The 17,949-nt window shown below is 48.7% G+C and overlaps 1 protein-coding gene and 1 long non-coding RNA gene across 2 annotated transcripts; one reads left to right on the top strand and one right to left on the bottom strand.

The window, feature by feature from the left end:
• Window positions 1-1,561: 1,561 nt before the first annotated feature.
• On the bottom strand, window positions 1,562-14,572 carry PPIC (peptidylprolyl isomerase C). Its single transcript, XM_060636272.2, has 5 exons — window positions 14,367-14,572; window positions 8,227-8,340; window positions 7,668-7,761; window positions 4,955-5,139; window positions 1,562-2,213 (listed from the first exon to the last, which is right to left on the bottom strand). The coding sequence occupies exons 1-5, from the start codon at window positions 14,481-14,483 to the stop codon at window positions 2,085-2,087; spliced, it is 639 nt and encodes a 212-aa protein (XP_060492255.1). The 5' UTR covers window positions 14,484-14,572; the 3' UTR covers window positions 1,562-2,084.
• On the top strand, window positions 5,504-8,297 carry LOC132681621 (uncharacterized). The gene is made up of 3 exons (XR_009611145.3): window positions 5,504-5,597; window positions 6,719-6,834; window positions 8,145-8,297. It is a non-coding gene; the product is annotated as an uncharacterized LOC132681621 (long non-coding RNA).
• Window positions 14,573-17,949: the final 3,377 nt, after the last annotated feature.

Below are 17,949 nucleotides of genomic sequence, written 5' to 3'. Positions count from 1 at the left end.
GGTGTGATTCCCCAAAGAAAATGGGCAGCCATGCCCAGATGGCAGGAAGAACTGGGTGCTGGACCAACCAAACACTGGGGCCCATGACCATTTCACATCTCTTTCAAAAGCAAAGTGCCAGGAATAGGACTTAAAATACGGATGTGAATGCTTTGAGTTTCTTTTTTTTTCTTCTGATTTGTAAAAATGTGTATTTTGAGAGAGCACAAGCAGGGGAGGGGCAGAGAGGGAGAGGGAGACACAGAATCCGAAGCAGGCCCCAGGTTCCCATGCTCAAACCCACGAACCGTGAGATCATGACCTGAGCCAAAGACCGACACTTAACCGACTGAACCATCCTGGTGCCATTTGAGTTTCTTGATGTGTAAACTAGCTCCCCTATTAAAAAAAAAAAAAAAAAGACTCTCCTCATAGCAGACAAAATAATCTTTCTGCTGCAGACCGCGTCACACCCTTCCCCAACTTAACACGGATAGCTCCCCATTGTACGGTGTATAATGGAAGAACCTGGCTGTGGCACCCAGGCCCGCACAATCCAGTCTCAGCCTGACTCCTCTGCAGCCCCGGAACCCACACCTTCTCACCTGGGGACCCTCCGGCCTCTGCTGGCCTCTCTGCCTGACCCCCACCTACCCTGTCAGCCTCAGGCCTCAGCTCCAACGTCCCCTCAGGAGACGCTTCCTTGACCAAACAGGGCTCCTCTTTCACCTGCTTCACACACATGGGTGTCTCTTCCTCACCCCATCAGCACCCTGTCACCTTATTTATTCTGTCTCCAGCTCTAGAATGTAAGTTCCGTGGGGTCCTTTTCTTGCTGTTCTGGAACTCCAAACTGGTACCGGGCATGTTGAAGGCCTTCAGTGAATTTTTCTTAGGAAAAAAAAAAAAAAAAAATGAGCAGGTTGCTCACCAAGAAGGTTACAGCAGCTAACACCCCCGTCGGCAGTGAGAATGCTCATTTCATCTCCCATCCTGTTGAGATGAAACAATTTGCTTAGAATACAGCCCAAGAGATGGAATTTTTTTCAAAGGTAATTCTCAAAATTTATTTACTGTTCTTTTTCTTTTTTTATTGAAGAGCTGGAATCCTGGGGGGGTCCTGACTGTGTGGGTCCTAGAGGAGAAGCACCGAGGCCGTTTTTGAGCAGAGCCTGCCCCCATTTGAGGCCAGGCACTCTGTTCCAGCCAGGTATGTTCCAGCAAGGCCCCAGGAGGGTTTCACTTTCTCATCCGGTTTGAGCACAGCCCGAATCTTTGTGCCCACTGTGTAACTAGGAAAAAAAGGTGCCCTTTTGTTGCAGTGGGACTCAAGGGAACTTTCTCAAACTGTTACAGTGACTAAAAATTAGTGAGTTAATCCGCTCAAGTGTTTGGGATGTGGTCAGGCGTCATTTGTGTGCATTCCCATCCCAAATTAGCCAATCGTGTTGGTATTTTGATGGGCAGAACCCCCTCTAGTCTGTTCACTGTTAACATCAGAGTACGTATATTTTTGTACATGGATTTTTTTTTAAAGAACTTTAAACTAAAAAAAAAAAGAAAAAAACTCTTGCAAAAAGAATTGACCTATATAAAAAGCATTTAATATAGAGAACACAGAAGCACCTTCCACCAGGTAAAAGTCCCGATGACATATATCTGATTGCACTAGTCACATCTCTCTTTATCTGCAGAGAATTTGTTTGAATATAAAATAACAAACTTCATGTCCCCATCTTCTTCAGACAAATCTTCAGCATCCCTCAACCTGAGGATCACATTTAATTCAGCAGAATAATGATTGTGCTCATAGAAAGAAAAGAGATCATCCAAAGTCTTCTAGTTTAAAAATAGCACCATTGGAGAAAGAGGATAAGTCTTCTAAGTGCAAAGTCCCAAGGCAAGTGATTTACTGCAGTTCATGCAAAGTAAACACTGAGTGGCTGATGTTCTGAACTTCCCTGTGATCGGGGGTAGAAAACAGAAGTAAAAACAAACCAAAACAAAACAGAAAGGCAAACAATAACTTTGGAGAATCAAAAGACACACACACACACACGCACGCATCCCTGCCAGAGCGTGTTCTTTGTTTTCTGCCCGTTGTATCACCAGTCAGGGACCTCGACCACGAAGGGTGTCTTCACGTCTACCTTGCCACTGCTGATGATGGTGCAGTCGGTGAGCGGACGGTCGTGCCCATCAGTTGGCTGCAGTTCTATGGAGTGGACCACTGTCTAGGAAAGACAAGCAGACCCATGGCTCGCTTCTGACTGGCAACCGTGGCGGTCAGAAGGTGAAATCGCTGCCCAGTCTGAAAGCCCAAGTGGGAAACCAGGGGTTTTTTTTGTTGTTTTTAGGGGTTTTTTTGTTTTTTCGTTTTTGCTTTTTATTGGTTTTCTCCACCCCCCTCCCCCCCCCCCACCCCCGACCTTGGTATGATTTCAAGAACCACACAAGCCAACCATGGTAAACTTCCCATATTCAGGAAATTTACATATAACAGAATAAAATGTATCCACTCCCTTGCTAGTGAAAGAACGTATTTGTGAATTTCCCTCTTTTAATTAGCATTTTATATTCTAAACATAATTAGATATTTTTGTACACACATGGCTCTCATGAAATACATTTCTTCCTGCTTCACACCTGACATAAGAGTTAACGTGGAGCATGGATCAGTTTCTGCTCTGCCCTGTAAATGGTCTAGGCGTTAAGAAACCAAGTCAGAAGGCAGCCTTAGAAGTGGAGCGGGGTCTGGGTTTGTCCATTTTCAAGCCGACCCCAGCCATTAACCTCCAGGTTGAGTTAGAGACCCCAGCCCCACAGTGGCGTGAAAGCCCTATCTCTACCCGGGAAGGCTGCACACACCTGACGCTTCACACTGAAGGAGGGAGGATTTGTCCAGGACTAGGAATACTGGCTTCTGACCTGCTTCCCACACAGGGTTGAGACAAAGAGGGCAACAGTACGAAACACATACACACACACACACATACACACGATTGTTTCCTTCTGGAGAGAAACGTCTGGTGATTTTTTTTTTTTTCTGGAGAGAATATAGTTGTCATTAATCTCTCAAAGAAGTCTATGACTCAGAATGTTAAGGACTGTTCCTCTGAGGCCAGGCAGGTCTCCTAGGATGCACCCCAGTGGGTGGAAGGAATTCAGTGCAGTCAGTTACAGCCATAAGAAGATCGAGAGGTCAGAAGATCTAGAAAAACTGTGACCAGAAGAAGAAAACACAACACGTGCACTCTTCATTCTCTCACGGGTTAGCGTGATGTATTCCACAACCCTAATTGCGGGAACGTCTGAACCAGTTTACTTTTAAACCGTTCAAAACCTGGTTCGGCCCACTCGTCAAAAACCCAGACTGGTTGAACACACGCACACCCGCATTCGGCTCACGCCAAGAACAGCGTTCCCTAAGACGCTGGCGGAGTGGTGCACTTGTGACTGGGTAAGAATACAGTCCTGTGAGGACAGTGACGTCTCGTGAGAACACAGGCCTGTTCTTTATTGTGACAGGATGTAAAGTGAGCTGCGAAGTCATCCGTGTTGGCCATATTTCATCTCACTCGCCCGTGAGAACCCTATCTTCAGCAGTGCAGGCTGAATACTTGCTTGCCCTGTGGGTTAGGTTCTGAGGGGGGTCAGCTCGGTTCCTGGCTTTTCGATGGGCAGAATCAGGATAGTGGGGAGAAGGTGGGGAAGAATCGCCATAACGGAGCTAACGTTTGGAGGGAAGAGGCAGAACTCGGACCTGAGAATGAAACAAAATCAAATATGGAAGAGGGCAGGGGAGTCAAGAATGGTCCAGGGTTGGGGTGAGCGGACCTTACAGGTGCTAGTTTAGGAGCTGGGAGCTTCTGTGGGCAGCTAGCTGCTAAGGAGAAGTGTTGGGAACTGAAGAGAGTGAGGATTTTAAGACGTGTTCCCATGGATTAGGAGTCGGACCCCTCCGCTATTCTTTCAGACAGACCAGCAGAAATCTGAGTTCTCTCTAGCAGTTTTGGTTGCTGTACTGTGACTTCGAAAGTGACCTGTTTGTGTCCTGAAGCACCTGGGGCTCAGTGTCTTTTTTTTTTAACAGTTTATATTTAATTGCGGTAAGAAACACATAACATAAAATGTACCATCTTACCTATTCCTACATGGACAATGCAGCAGTCTTACGTATATTCACAGTGCACGGCTCACGGGCAGAACTTTCTCATCTTGCAAAACTGAAACTCTGCACCCACTGAACACCAACTCCCATTTCTTCCTCCTCGCCAGCCCCTGGCAACCACCATTCTCCTTCATGTTTCCGTGCATTTGACTACTTTAGATACCAAAGTAGAATCATCCGGTCTTTTTGTGACTGGCTTATTTCACTTAACATACTCAAGGTTCATCCACGTCGTAGCACGTTACAGGATTTCCTTCCTTTTTAAGGCAGAATATTATTCTACTGTGTACACATATGGGACCCGAGTCTTATTTGGTTACATTAAAAAAGTTTTCATTTATATCAAGTAGTAAGATAAATTAAGTACTCAGTGTTTCCACGTCAAGTCTCCAGCTTTTGCCCCGGTGCTCCTAACAGTCAGAACACCACAATATGGGGCGCCTGGGTGGCTCAGTCGGTTAAGCGTGTGACTTTGGCTCAGGTCATGTTCTCGCGGTTCATGGGTTCGAGCCCCGCATTGGGCTCCGCGTACTGACAGCTCAGAGCCTGGAGCCTGCTTTGTATTCTGTGTCTCCCTCTCTCTCTGCCCCTCCCCCTACTCACGCTCTGTCTCTCTCTCTCTCTCAAAAATAAACATTAAAAAAATTTAAAAAATAAAATACCAGTTTATTCACCTCTGAAGAAGCCAGTCATCATATAATGATGAACCTCTAACAGACACATTTTAAGATGAAAATAAATCACTGAAAGTCCTTCATTATAAATAGAAGGCTTTGAATGAGAAATAATAACATATCAAGTTACCATTCCATCAAGGACTTTTCCAAATACCACATGTTTGCCGTCCAACCAGGTGGGCTTGGTCAAGGTGATGAAGAACTGAGAGCCATTGGTATCAGGCCCAGCGTTGGCCATGCTGACCCACCCGATGCCATAATGCTTCAGTTTGAAGTTCTCATCTGGAAATGTCTCACCATAAATGCTTATACCTGGGTGAGACAAAGTGGAAAAAAAAAAAAAAAAAGAGAATCTGGAGAATCACCAGATGTTATATGAAAGTAAATTCTTCAAAGGGAGACATAAGGTTTTAATAGAATTGGTTAACCTCTGGAGGTGGGGAAGGGGGAAAAGATGGTAAAACAAAGGAAAATAAAGGAGGTGATACGATTTGGCTCCACTCAGATAAACACAAAAGACGTGGCAGCACCTTCTGGCCTCCAAGCAAGACCCCGACGTTGGCTAAGCCAACAATTCACTCTGAACTAAGGAAGTGAAGGGCAGGATGACATCATAGAGCCACATGGAAAGGCGGGTGAGCCATCCTCCTGGCTCAATCTCTGTCCGGAGCTTCAAGTCACTTGTCCTGTGTCACTCCTACCTCAGCACCCAACCGTGATGCAATTAGCACTTGCCACCCTCAGCTAATTCTCACAGCCCTACAGAACAGGTATTCTCAATCCCATTGTGAGTGAGGCAACAGGGGTTCCAAAGTTTGAAAACTGCACCGCAGAACTGGAAAGTCAGAGGGCTTTCTGTCACTAAAGCTGCTGCTCCCTCCTGAGTCAGCGCTCTGAGCAAGGGCAGCCCGCCAGGAGGTCATCAGGCACGATGACCTCCGGTCTCATCAGGAGACAGAGGGTGGTAGCAACCGGAGCACCCAGCGATCCAACCCCTGAACAGAAGAACCAGACGCGGGCGTGTGGACTGGAGTTCTGGCAAAGCCCCAAGTGGAGCGGAACACGGTTTCCCCACACGACAGCCGGAGAGACCATGAGAAGTGTCTGCTCTGTCCTCTCCCACCTGGAACGCCTGCCACACCCACTTCCTCCGCCTCCCCTTCTGCCGGGCTCCTTATCCCTCACTTGCCAACCTTAACATCCTGGCTCAGTTAGACGGACCAGGAGTGGGTGTCCAAGGCAAGCGATTCACAGCTGACTGGTCAGGGACAGATGAGGTGGCCTGGAGAAAGCTCTGCTCACAGAGAGATCGAGACTGAAGTGAAGGGATCCAAAAGGTCCTCCCTCCAAAACTCAGAGAATTTTAACTCAAGATGTGCGTGCACACACACGGCAGGGAAGGCAAAGAGAGGGAGAGAAAAAAGCAGGAAAGCGGCCACAGGAAAGCTCAGTCACTGTTCCTGCCTGGCCCCAGGGCGGGACCCTGAGATGATGCGGGTCTCAAAGGACACTGCCACCAGACCTGCAGGCTTTTCCAGAGAGGCCCAGCTCTGCAGCAGCGGGGGCTTGCTTCCCCAGGCATTCACCCTGGCCCCACTGACCCGAGTCACCCGAACCACTTCTCTACTCCACTCTACATCCCCATACCCCTGTGGCATTTTGGCAGGGAGTGAAAGTAACTCTCCCGAAGGACCCGGCCAATCCGAGGGCTGAATGGTAGCCATTTTGTTATAGATAAGCCATGGCGGTAAGCATACACTTAGCAATAGAGCTTGCACACAGCCCGAGTGTTTCTTTAAAAAGTTAGCAATCTAATACCCATCACAGCAAGTTATTTGCTGAACTGGAAATCTTAAACCTGAATGAAACTGAAATCCTAATGTGGCTGTAGGTATGGTGTGTGTCCAAGTCACAAACTCCCGGCGATCCCGAGGGAAGACGTTCCAGGGAGCTGGGCACCTGCAATCCGCAGTGAGGAACCACAGCCTCGGGGATATCCGACGTTGCGTAAGTTTAATTATTTGTGCTTCACAGGGCTCTGCCTTTGTTTACAAACGTGTATATTATAATTTTGACAACTCCTCTGTTACTTTTTATTATTAGTGTTACAGGAAAAGCTGACAACAAAATGAAAGAATTTTGAAAGAAAGGGGTAAAGCCACCTGTAATCTTGCCTCCTAAATTCCAGCCTCGCCCTCCCAGAGTGGTGGCCTCCCCTGCAAGTTCTCCTCTCCCGCATCCCCGTCTGGGGCTGGCTGCCACCCCAGCGTGCACACAGTGTTATACTCAACCTTTCCTTCCTGTGTCAGATAGCCTTCTCTACTGTTGCAAACTGGGAATCTAGCATTTTAAAAACTGCACAGTGGTCTACTGGATGAATATATCTCCACCACGAAAAGATAAGGAACACCAAAGCAATACTGTTTAAAATTAGGAAGCCTCCAGGTCACGATCTCGCGGTTTGTGAGTTCAAGCTCTGCGTCAGGCTCGGTGCTGGTGGTGTGGAGCCTGCTTGGGATTCTCTCTCCCTCTTCCCCATGTGTTCTCTCTCTCTCAAAATAAATTTAAAAAAAGATAAAAAAAAAAAAAAACAACAAAACTAGGAAGCCTCACTCATTCATACCTAGGACTAGATTTTGGTAGATGAGGTCCTCCCCCTGCCGTTCCCCCCCCCCCCCCCCTCCCCGGCCCAAACCCTGTGCTTCTGAAGAATTAGTCTGGTGGTCTTGATGAATTGGTTTCCTGAACCTGGGAATTCACTTCATGGGGTGGATACACTGACTTGATCTGAGGTGTCAGTTTGGTAGACAGAAAAGGAAAAATGCAAAAGACAGTGTTACCGCCAGTGCCGTCCCCACTGGTGATGTCTCCTCCTTGAATCATGAAATCTTTGATGACGCGATGAAATGTGCTTCCTTTATATCCGTAGCCTTTCTAAAGAGATTATGTCAATTGAATATATGAGTAGGTATAACCCACACCAAAAGATAAACCCCAGCGTTTATCTGGAAAGGACACAATGAGAAAATGACACGAGCTATCGGCAGAACCTGATGAGGTCCCTGCAACAAGGTACTAATAGAAATGTTCTCATTAGCAGACCCAAAATAAAGAAACCAACTGTGGAAGTCAAGGATTAATGTGAATAAGTGAAAACAGAGCAATCTGCGTTTTCACATGATGCAGTTCCCCTCAATTTCTAGAACCCCAAGGACACAGGGTGCCCAAAGAGTAAGATTTTGTACAAAAATAAAGTAAAATACTGTTAAGACGTCCCGGGTTCATTGGACCTGCTAATTCCACACTTATTTTCCCAGAAAACATCTGTATTTACGCCGGGCTTAAAAGAAGGGAGATCCCATTTTGTGCACAGTTAAGGGACCCACAGCTGAGACCTACCTCGCCTGTGGCCAGAGCGACAAAATTTTCCACAGTCTTGGGCACAACCTTTCCAAAGAGGCCAATCACAATTCTGCCAACATCTTTGTCTCCGATCCTCACATCAAAGAAGACCTGCGTGTGGTTGAACCGGCAGAGCACAGGTACAAGGTAAGAGAAGGTTAAAATCTGAGAACGCATCGCTATGCGAAAGGCCTCCCTGCCCCCACAGCAGCTTATAAGGGAGCCCTAAAACCCTCGTGTGGGTGCAAGGCACCTGTAAACATTCATTCCACAAGCACTCAGTGAGCCCCCGCAGGCCGGGCCCTGTGCTAGGTCCTGGGTCTGAAGTTGGTCAGCCAGTGAGGTCTCCAAGAAAACTCCATGCCCCCCCACCGGCCCCCGCACACCCCAGACCGCACAGCTGCCACCTCCCATTTCCCAGCTTTGTGCTCTTCCAGAAGGGTGACGCTCCAAATCTTGGCAGGAGAGAAAAACTGGTGGAGAGAGAAATCGTCTAACCATCCAGATTTATTTTTGTGTGACTTCAAACACGGCCCAATTCCCAGTGAGTTCTCATAGACATCTGCTGTCAAGGGAACTGTAAGACATCAGAACGCACAGCAAGTTCTCCGAAAGGCCTGCCACTCCCCTGCGAGCCCTGTGAGGCTCCAGCTCCCCAGCCTCATCCAGAGCTCCCCCCACCCCCACCCCCACCAAAACCGTTCACCCTGGGGACTCCACCGCTGAACTCAGGGGTCATGCTCCCGAAACGGGGGGGGGGGGGGGGGGACTGCGTTCTCTCTTTCTGTCACCACATTTTAGAGCAGATAAAAGGAAACATGGACCCACAGTGAGTGAGTCACTTGTGTGGATAAACCTTAGAAAGTTCTCTTAAACTATGTTGTAAAAACCTGTTCCATCCGAGGGGTGCCTGGGTGGCTCAGTTGGTTAGGCGTCTGACTTTGGCTCAGGTCATGATCTCACAGTTCATGAGTTCGAGCTCTGCGTCCAGCTCTGTGCTGACAGCTCAGTGCCTGGAGCCTGGAGCCTGCTTCGGATTCTGGGCCTCCCTCTCTCTGCCCCTCCCCCACTCACACTCTGCCTCTCTCTCTCTCTCTCTCTCTCTCTCTCTAAAACGAGTAAACATTAAAAAAATTAAAACAAAACAAAACAAAAAAAACCCCTGTTCCATCCGAAATGAAATCACCCACGTTTTTGCCTCACAGATCACCGTGTTTCGAGGATTCCAGGCTGGAATGCTTGAAAAGGCTACCGAGTCGAAGGGCATTCTATTAGCAAGTTTAGATTATATGAACCAATTTACGGTTTGAATGGGTAAAAAAAGACATTCAAGAGATGGCTTTAAAAAAATGTAAGAAGGGTTGTCAGAGGAAAAAGATGTCTTACAGTTTAGAAAAATCATAAAGTAAAGACTGTGAAGCGTTAGTCCAAGACAAGAGCTTCTGCCAATACATCAGCACGTCTGTCACGGGGTGATGTGATATTTAGTGTTCCGTGTGGCATTTGAGAGTTTTTACGTGGCCACAGCAGCCAAAACCGTATTATTATTATTTATACGGCACAACTTTATGGAATGTGTAAGAGACCGGGCCCTTGAGATACGGCGATGCACTTGAGGAGAACAAGTCAATGGGGCTCAGGGACAGGAAGCTGCATGAATGTGCCACAAGCCCGGTCGTGCAGAGCCCACGTCGCAGAGAAGCCGTTTCTCCAAAGTGATTTACAAGCCAGCAAGAGAATTCAATGACGGGCAGTAACGAACCAGCATCCGGAAAAGACTCAGGGACACAGTCTTCTAGGGACACCATACAAGACGCTAGAAAAGCCTGCCAGACTTGTAAAATAAAGAAAAGAAAATATCGCCTTTGAGTGTTGAGACAGCACGAAGAAGAAAATGTGGGAGGGCAGCAGAAGATGAAGAAGAGGGCTTGTCACCCAGCAAAACGCGTCAATAAAAAAATCTGACTTTCTTACGTGCGGCCCAGCACACATACTAACAGCTTTTTCCCCCCAAACTGAGCTTTCAACTTCATGACTGACAGCACGAAAACGCAGCAGAGTTTTCCTGACTCCAGTGGAAATGATAAAGTCAAATCTTACTTGGGCAACAAGCGCATGAGGGGCCAGAGGGGGCCCAGAGGGGGGCTGAGGGCTGAGGGCAGGCATCCTGGAAAAGGCGTGATGGGGAGCAGGCCTGGAGTGGGGGGACTAGAACGATCATGAGCCCCACCTGGCAGAGCTCCTGAAATGTGGTCTCTGTGCACAGAAGCAACAGGGAGAGAATCTCACCAGTTCCAGAAGGAAGGCTGCGGCTATGAGATCTGGGTTTTGTTAGGCAGTAGAAAGGGAAGTAACAGGATCCAGGGAAGATGGGGGATATTACTCAAGCTGCGGGGAGGAGAATCTGGGAGCTCTTAGACCAGGGAGGAGGAGAAGGGGGGGAAGAGGAGGGGGAGGGGGGAGGGGGAAGGGGAGGAGGGGGAGAAGAGGGAGGAGTAGAGGGGGGGAGAGGGAGGAGTAGAGAGGGAGGAGAGGGAAGAACAAGAAGAGAAGGAGGGGGAGGGAGGGGAGAGGAGAGGGAGGGGGAGGAGAGGAAGGAGGAGGAGGAGTAGAGGGGGAGGAGAGGGAAGAACAAGAAGAGAAGGAGGGGGAGGGAGGGGAGAGGGGGAGGAGTAGAGGGGGAGGGAGGGGAGAGGAGGAGAGGGAGGAGGGAGAGGAGGAGGAGAGAGAGGGAAGGAAACAAACAGGACCTAGTCAGTGGTGTCTCGGCACTGTGCCTACATGTCTCGTATAATTGATCCTCCCACATCCTTGGGCGAGGGGCACGTGCTGTCATCACCGATTAACACACGAGAAAAGTAAGGATGAGAGAGGCTCAGTGATTGACCAAGGTTTCCCAGCCGGGAGCAGGAAAGCCAGCTCTGCAGTCCCAGGTAACACCTAACTGGACTGAGGTTAATCCTGGCTCTCTCAGGCCAGGCAGGGGACCCCTAAAGGGCAGAAATGGTGTTTTTAGGTCCCCAGTGCTTAGCACAGCGTCAGCTCGAGCGGGTCCTCAAAACGTGCTGACTAGTTCAATGCCAGGTGATGTTACAGGAGGACCAGGGCACACATGTAGACAGAGGGTGCAGGGGTCCCAAGGCAGACCCTATCACCCTAAGATCATCTCCGACTGCTGCGTGCCCTTGAGAACAGGCCATGTTTTGGACAAGCGGTGAGGCTACAGTCCCACAGAAAAGAAAAAATGTATATATAAGTAGGTGTAACATAATGGGAAGTCAGGTTTATAACAAGACAAGTACAGATGAAATGTTATGGTTGGAGGTGATGATTATCTGTGCAGATCAGGGTGGGCTTCCTGGCTGAGGTGGCATCTGAATTCCACACTGCCCTTCAAGAGTAAGCACCTCAGTCATTTCTTTTATCCCCTGAGGGCTACTTTTGAAAGTCATTTGAAAATGATGGGCCACTGGAGGTAGGCAAAGAGGTTAGAGGGAAGAGGCACTCAGAGCCCGATCCAAACCCCTGTTGGGTTAATCCTGCTTCCCTTTCCAGAGCAACCAGGGGGGATGCAGGGAGGATCTGTTCCGGAGACGACCATTCCTTTCAGGGCTGCAAGTTCACAGGAAGATTAATAAGGTAACATGAATAACAGTAACAACTGGCCTTTTTAATCACCGCTAAGCACTTTACCTGCTTTATCACATCTAATACACAAAAGCCCGGAGGGTAGATATTATCTCTGTCTCCACTTACAGAGGAGGAAACAGAGCCTCACACAGGAAATCACCTGCCCAGGGTCACCAGGCCATAGCCACTTGGCCCCTCCATGCTGTAGAAAGTGCCAGCATGCTGTGCCGTTGGGACAGTTAGGAAGATGGCAGCATTATTCTCCCCACTCTAGGTGCCTGACCTTGCACACACCCCAGGGCATCTGCTGAAACAGTCAGGGCTGCACATGCCAATCCAGCGGATTTTGAGACCAGTGAGCCAGAGCCTGGACCTGAGGCTCTCGGGCTGGGCTGAGCAGGTGGCTGAGGCGGTGGCTGGTGAGTGCCACTTTAGGCCTTGTGGGTGACAGCGCCTCCCACCTCTCTTATAACAGATTCCTACTTTTAAACGAAATCAAGACGGAAAGGAAAAAGACTGATGGGGGAAACACTAGTCCCAATTAATCTACTTCTCCTGACTCAGAGAGTTTTTAAGGTCTCTATTTTCCACTAGGTTCAGTTGTTTTAAAAAGTCCACTGAAAAAGTCATTCGACAGGGTCAAATCTGCAGAAGACTCACCTACACAATTAGCTTTTAGAATTTAATGATAAATTTGGTAGGAAAGAAAAGGACATATATTAAAAATTCTGAGAGTGGGGGCACCTGGGTGGCTCAGTCCGTTAAGCGTCCGACTTTGGCTCAGGTCATGATCTCACAGCTCGTGAGTTCCAGCCCCGCGTCACAGCTCTGTGCTGACAGCTCGTAGCCTGGAGCCTGCTTTGGATTCTGTGTCTCTGTCTCTTTCTGCTCCTCACTCGCTTGTGCTCTCTCTCTCAAAAATAAACATAAAAAAAATAATTCTGAGAGTAGACTGCACGCAAACTTCCTCAGTGACAGCACCCTAGCCTAGGGGCTAAGAGGCTCCAAATCTTCCCCTCCTGCAGCCACCAGCTTCCTCCCCTCTTGGCATCCCTTCTAGAAGTTCCCAACCCAGGCTACACATCTCCAGACGTCCTGATTCACTTGCTCTGCGGTGGGTGACCGCACCCCGTTAGGTTTTAAAGCTTCCCTGGCCAAGTCTGTTCCCCAGTGCTGCCAGTGATATGCTCACACTAAGAAATTGTTCACGGTTTATCTGAAATTCACACCTAACTGACAAACTTCTATCTCAGCTGGCAGTTTACTTCGTATCCCCCACTCCCTTCTAAACCGTGGGCAAATCTTGTCAGTGTTACTTCAAAAAAAAAAAAAAAAAAAAAATCAGATCAGCCCAGAACATGGAGAGGCTGGAAGTGAAATCGGTGCTCAAAACAATCGGGCTAAGTTTCTCTCTTTCATACACGCACCCGCAGCGCGGTATGGCCTTTCTGTTCACTCTTGGGCTACATCAGATGTTGGAGTGATCTCCCTCTCCCCACCCCACCACCTCGCGTGGGGTCTGTGGTGGAGGATTTAGGCACTCTGCCACTAGCTCCACAGTATCATTTCCACTGGCAAACACCAGCTTTATCGTTAAAACAACTAGCAGCTGCCCCTCCTTCCAGATTCCAAGACACTGCTGCCAGTGGGTTTTTCCAGAAGTGGTGATCAAGGGCACCAAACCATTCCCTCCCTTCCTCCCTCGCTCTCTGCACCCTCCCATTATCTTCTAGCCTGGGTAAATATGCTGAAAAAAAAAGAGCTTAAAGTGGAGAGAAACAGTTCATGGTAGATAATCACTGCCCTACCCCCGCCCCTCCATTCCCGATAGAGATTTTAAAAGGCTGGCAGAGCCAGTCCCATCCCAAGCTCAGGGTCCAAAGTCGAAAAAAGTCTAAGTCTAAAAGCACACCTCTCCCTCCCCACCCCCAGCGGGAGGACCACGGTTCCTAAATACAGGAGGAGGCCAGTCGGTCTTTAGAGCAGTGCACGTAAAGCAGACCCGCACACCCCCGCGCAGAAGCTGGCCCCGGGACCCCCCCCCCCCCAGGCCCGGGTGACAGCGGCGGCGGCTGCCCACTGCGCCCCCGCGGCTCAGAGAGCGCCTCTTCCGCCCGCCCCAATCAGCATTCTTTTCCTCCTTCTGTTCCCGAGTCCCCGCCACGCCGAAGGAAGTACTCGCGCCGGCTCCTTCCTGGAGAAAGGGCCCAATAGTTCCGGAAGCTTCCTCTAGCACCCCGGCAGGTCACGTCGGACCCGACCACCCGCCCGGGAGACTCAGTTAGTTCAAACAGCTCGGCCCAGCGCCCCCAAGTCTCCCGGGACAGCGCCGCCCCCGCGCGCCGGCAGCCCCCTCCCCCCCCCCCCCCCAGCCCCGCGGCCGCCTCGTTTCGCCTGCGCCCGGGAAGCCCCCTCCTCGCCGCCGCGGGCGCTGAGGACCCAGTCCCCGAAGTTCCCCCATCCCCCTGGCGCGCACGAAGGCAAGTTGCTGCCCGCCGCTCGGTCACCTTGGCCGTCACCGAGGGGCCTCGCCTGCCGACGCGCGAGGCCCCCGCAGAAGGCACGAGCGCGCCGAGCCCCACGCAGAGCGCGAGAGGTAGCAGCAGCCGGGGACCCGGGCCCATGGCGAGCGGTGGCAGTGGCGGCAGCGGCTCGGGCGCCACCGCAGTCTCCGGGACCGTTGGCCGGACTCCCGGGCGGCTGCGCCTGCGCGCTCCCGGGTTGGGGGGGGTGGAGGCGGGGGGGATGGGATGGGGCGGTCGGGGCTGGGCCGGAACCTGGGGCGCGCCCCTCAGCAGTTCAGCCCGGCGACCCGCTGGGGACTGGGGGCGGCGCGCCGCGGAGGGCGCAGCCGGGGCTGACGGCCGCTCCTGCGGCGGGTGCGCGGGGCGCCGGGGGTCCAAGCGAGCCCGCGGGGCCCGGGGGGAGGCGCGGCCCCTCGACGCCCGAGAGCTGCAGAGCGCGCGCGGGGCATCTCCGGCAACCTACGGCGTAGGAGCGCGTTGACCCTGCCGGAAAGTTCAGGACTCCCCGCGCTGCGGGGCCGCCTGGCAACTTGCGCGCGGCCGGGTCTCTGCGGAAGGGTCCGCGTGGGTGACGCGATATCCGAGGAAGAGCCCCCGCCGCGCCTGCCGGCTTCCCGTGCTCCTTCCGAGACTTTAGCTTAAAGGTTTGGACGTCTCTCAGAGCTTTGGGAGCCCTGGATGTGTTGACTCGATTGCACGTGATGAACGACTCTTCACTGAGATGATGCAAGTTGGAGATACAAGTTTTACAAACTTAAAAGTAGGTTTAGGAAGATTATTTCATGATATGGGGAAAGCTCGTTATATCCTTTAATGGAAAACTCCGGTTGCAGAATCACATGGAAATTTTGATCTCATCTGTGAAAATAAATATATAAAGGCTTTTTTTTTTTTTTAACGGTGAGAAACGTACAATATTTACGGTAGCTCTGGTGACAGAATTAGGGATTTTTGCTTTCTTTGTAATTTTCTGATTTCCCAGGTGTTCTATACCGAGCATGTAAGTACTTAATCAGGAAAATGTTATTTTAAAGCTCAGTGCTTTCTGAATTAGGGCTTCAAAGGACTTTTAAAGTTGTAGAGTAATAGCTCCAAAATTAACTGCAAATTAAGAATAGTATTCTCTTGGGTTTTTTTTTTTTTCCTCTCTCTTTTTTTTTAATGTTTATTTTTGAGAGACAGAGCACGCCAGCGTGAGCTGGGGAGGGACAGAGGGAGAAGGAGACACAGAATCCAAAGCAGGTTCCAGGCTCAGAGCTGTCAGCACGAGTCCCACGTGGGGCTCCAACTCAGGAACCACAAGATGCTGCTTAACCAACTGAGCCAGCCAGGTGCCCCTGTCTTGGTTTTCCGAGTGGCTGGTGCCATGACTTTCAAACCAAGATTTTCCTTGAGTAAGCAGATAGGATTCCTCTGTGTAAGTGTAGATCTGAAATTAAACTGGGACCATTTCTTATGTATAAAAGGAGTGACTTCTACTTTAGAGGGGCAGGTAGAACACTTCTGAATTACTTTAATAGTTCAGTCCAGTGAAAGATCTAGTGGCTTTCCTCATAACCTCTCGCCCCCAATAAAGTCACCCTTCTTGTATATAAATTGTAGCAATCTAAGCATATCAGAGCACTTATCACACGGAATGCTTGTATTTATTTATCTCACTCATTACTGTAATCGTTTTTGTCTGACTCTGTTATCAGAATGTAAGCATTACCAGAGCAGGGAGCATACCTGCTTTTACTCCTGTTGATGACACAGACCTAATACAATGTCTGGCATATAGTGATTTCTCAGTAAATATTTGTTCAGTGGATGAACCTGTCTACCTACAGATTTAAAAATCTGTTTTAAAAATCACTTTATTGTGCGGCATTTGGGTGGCTTGGTCAGTTAAGCTTTTGACTCTTGATCTCAGGGTCTTGATCTCAGAGTGGTGAGTTCAAGCTTGGTGTTGGGCTCCATGCTTGGCATGGAGCCTACTTAAAAAAAAAAAAAAATCACTGTATTGAGAAGGTTAATACAAATAAAGAAAAGTGCACAGAATGAAAATCAATGAATTATCACAACAAAAACACCACTAGAACTGTCTGCCCCCAAAGAGATGGAATAGTCACCAGTTCCTTGAAAACTCCTCTTGTACCTGCTCCCAGTTACTAACACTTTCTTTCCCCCCAATGGGAACCACAATCCCGACTTCTTACCTTATGGTTTTGTTTAGTTTTTTAACTTCGTTTAGTTGGAATCTCATAGCATGTATTCTTTTGCCCAAATTTATGCTGGTGAAATGCATCTATGTTTTTGCACATAGCTATTTTGGTGCATAGCACAAGGTAGGGATTAAATTCCATTTTCCCATCCTAGGAGTATCCACTTATCCCAGCACAATTTTTTGGAAAGTCTCTCCTTTACTAACTGCTCTGTAATGCTACTTCTGTCATGGAACAAGTTCTCCACGCATGGATCTGCTTGTAGGCCCTCTCTTCTGTCCACTTGACATCTTTGTCTATCTTCGTGCCAGTATCACATTGTCTTAATGAAAATAGCTTTATAATAAGTCTTCATATTTAGTAATGCAAATGCTGTCACCTTGTACGACAGATTCTTGGCCGTTCTTGACCCTTTCCATGTCCGTATAATCTTGAGAATCACTTTGCATTTCCATAAACTGAGATTTTGGTTAGGGTTGCCTTGTATCTATAGATCCTTTTGGAAAGACTTGCCATATTTGTAATATTCCAGTTCATGAACATGGCATATTCCTCCATTTATTTAGGTCTTATTTAATTTATCTCAATAAGATTTTTTTAAATTTTTCTTAACATTTATTCATTTTTGAGAGACACAGAGAGACAGAGCATGAATAAGGGAAGGGCAGAGAGAGAGGGAGACACAGAATCCGAAGCAGGATCCAGGCTCTGAGCTGTCACCACAGAGCCCGAAGCAGGGCTCAAACTCACGAACAGCAAGATCATGACCTGAGCTGAGGTCGGATGCTTAACCATCTGAGCCACCCAGTCGCTCCTCTCAGTAAGATTTTATAGTTCTCTACCCAAAGGTCTTAGATGTTTTTTGTTAGATTGCCTAAAATGTGTTTGGGTTTGTGTGTGTGTGCGCGCTATTATAAATTATACCCTTTTAACATTTATTTTCCTGTTTGTTGCTGTTGTAGCAAAATTAATTTTGCATATTAATTTTGAATAAATCAACTTTGTTAAACTTACTAATTGTAATAATTTATCTGTGAATTATTCAGGATTTTCTACAGAGACAAGTATATCGTCCATAGGTAATGTGTTTTACCTATTCCTTTCTAATCTTTACATCTTTCCTTTCTTTTTCTTGTCTTATTGCATTGGCCAGGACCATCAGTACAAAAGGAAGTAACAGTAGGGGGAGTCTTTGTTTTGTGGGTTAAACAGTGTTCTCCTGAAAGATAAGTTGCAGCCCTAAGCCCCAGAATCTGTAAATGCGAGTGTAGTTGGAAATAGGGTCTTTGTTAATGTAGAGTTAAGATGAAGTCATACTGGAATAGGATAGGTGCCCTACTCCAGTGTGACTAGTGTTCTTT

Source organism: Panthera onca, chromosome A1, assembly GCF_046562875.1.
Source record: "Panthera onca isolate mPanOnc1 chromosome A1, mPanOnc1 haplotype 2, whole genome shotgun sequence".
Taxonomy (NCBI): domain Eukaryota; kingdom Metazoa; phylum Chordata; class Mammalia; order Carnivora; family Felidae; genus Panthera; species Panthera onca.
Note: the sequence above shows the minus strand (reverse complement) of the source record. Positions and strands in the feature narration are given on the sequence as shown.

Bases quoted from the DNA above. Each gene is read 5' to 3' on its own strand.
- PPIC (XM_060636272.2), bottom strand. From the start codon at position 14,483: ATGGGCCCGGGTCCCCGGCTGCTGCTACCTCTCGCGCTCTGCGTGGGG. The intron at 5,140-7,667 runs GTAACACTGTCT...TGTCTCACCCAG, and splicing joins CAGTGGGGACGGCACTGGCG to GTATAAGCATTTATGGTGAG. The intron at 2,214-4,954 runs GTAACTTGATAT...TGTCTTTCCTAG, and splicing joins GAAAAGTCCTTGATGGAATG to ACAGTGGTCCACTCCATAGA.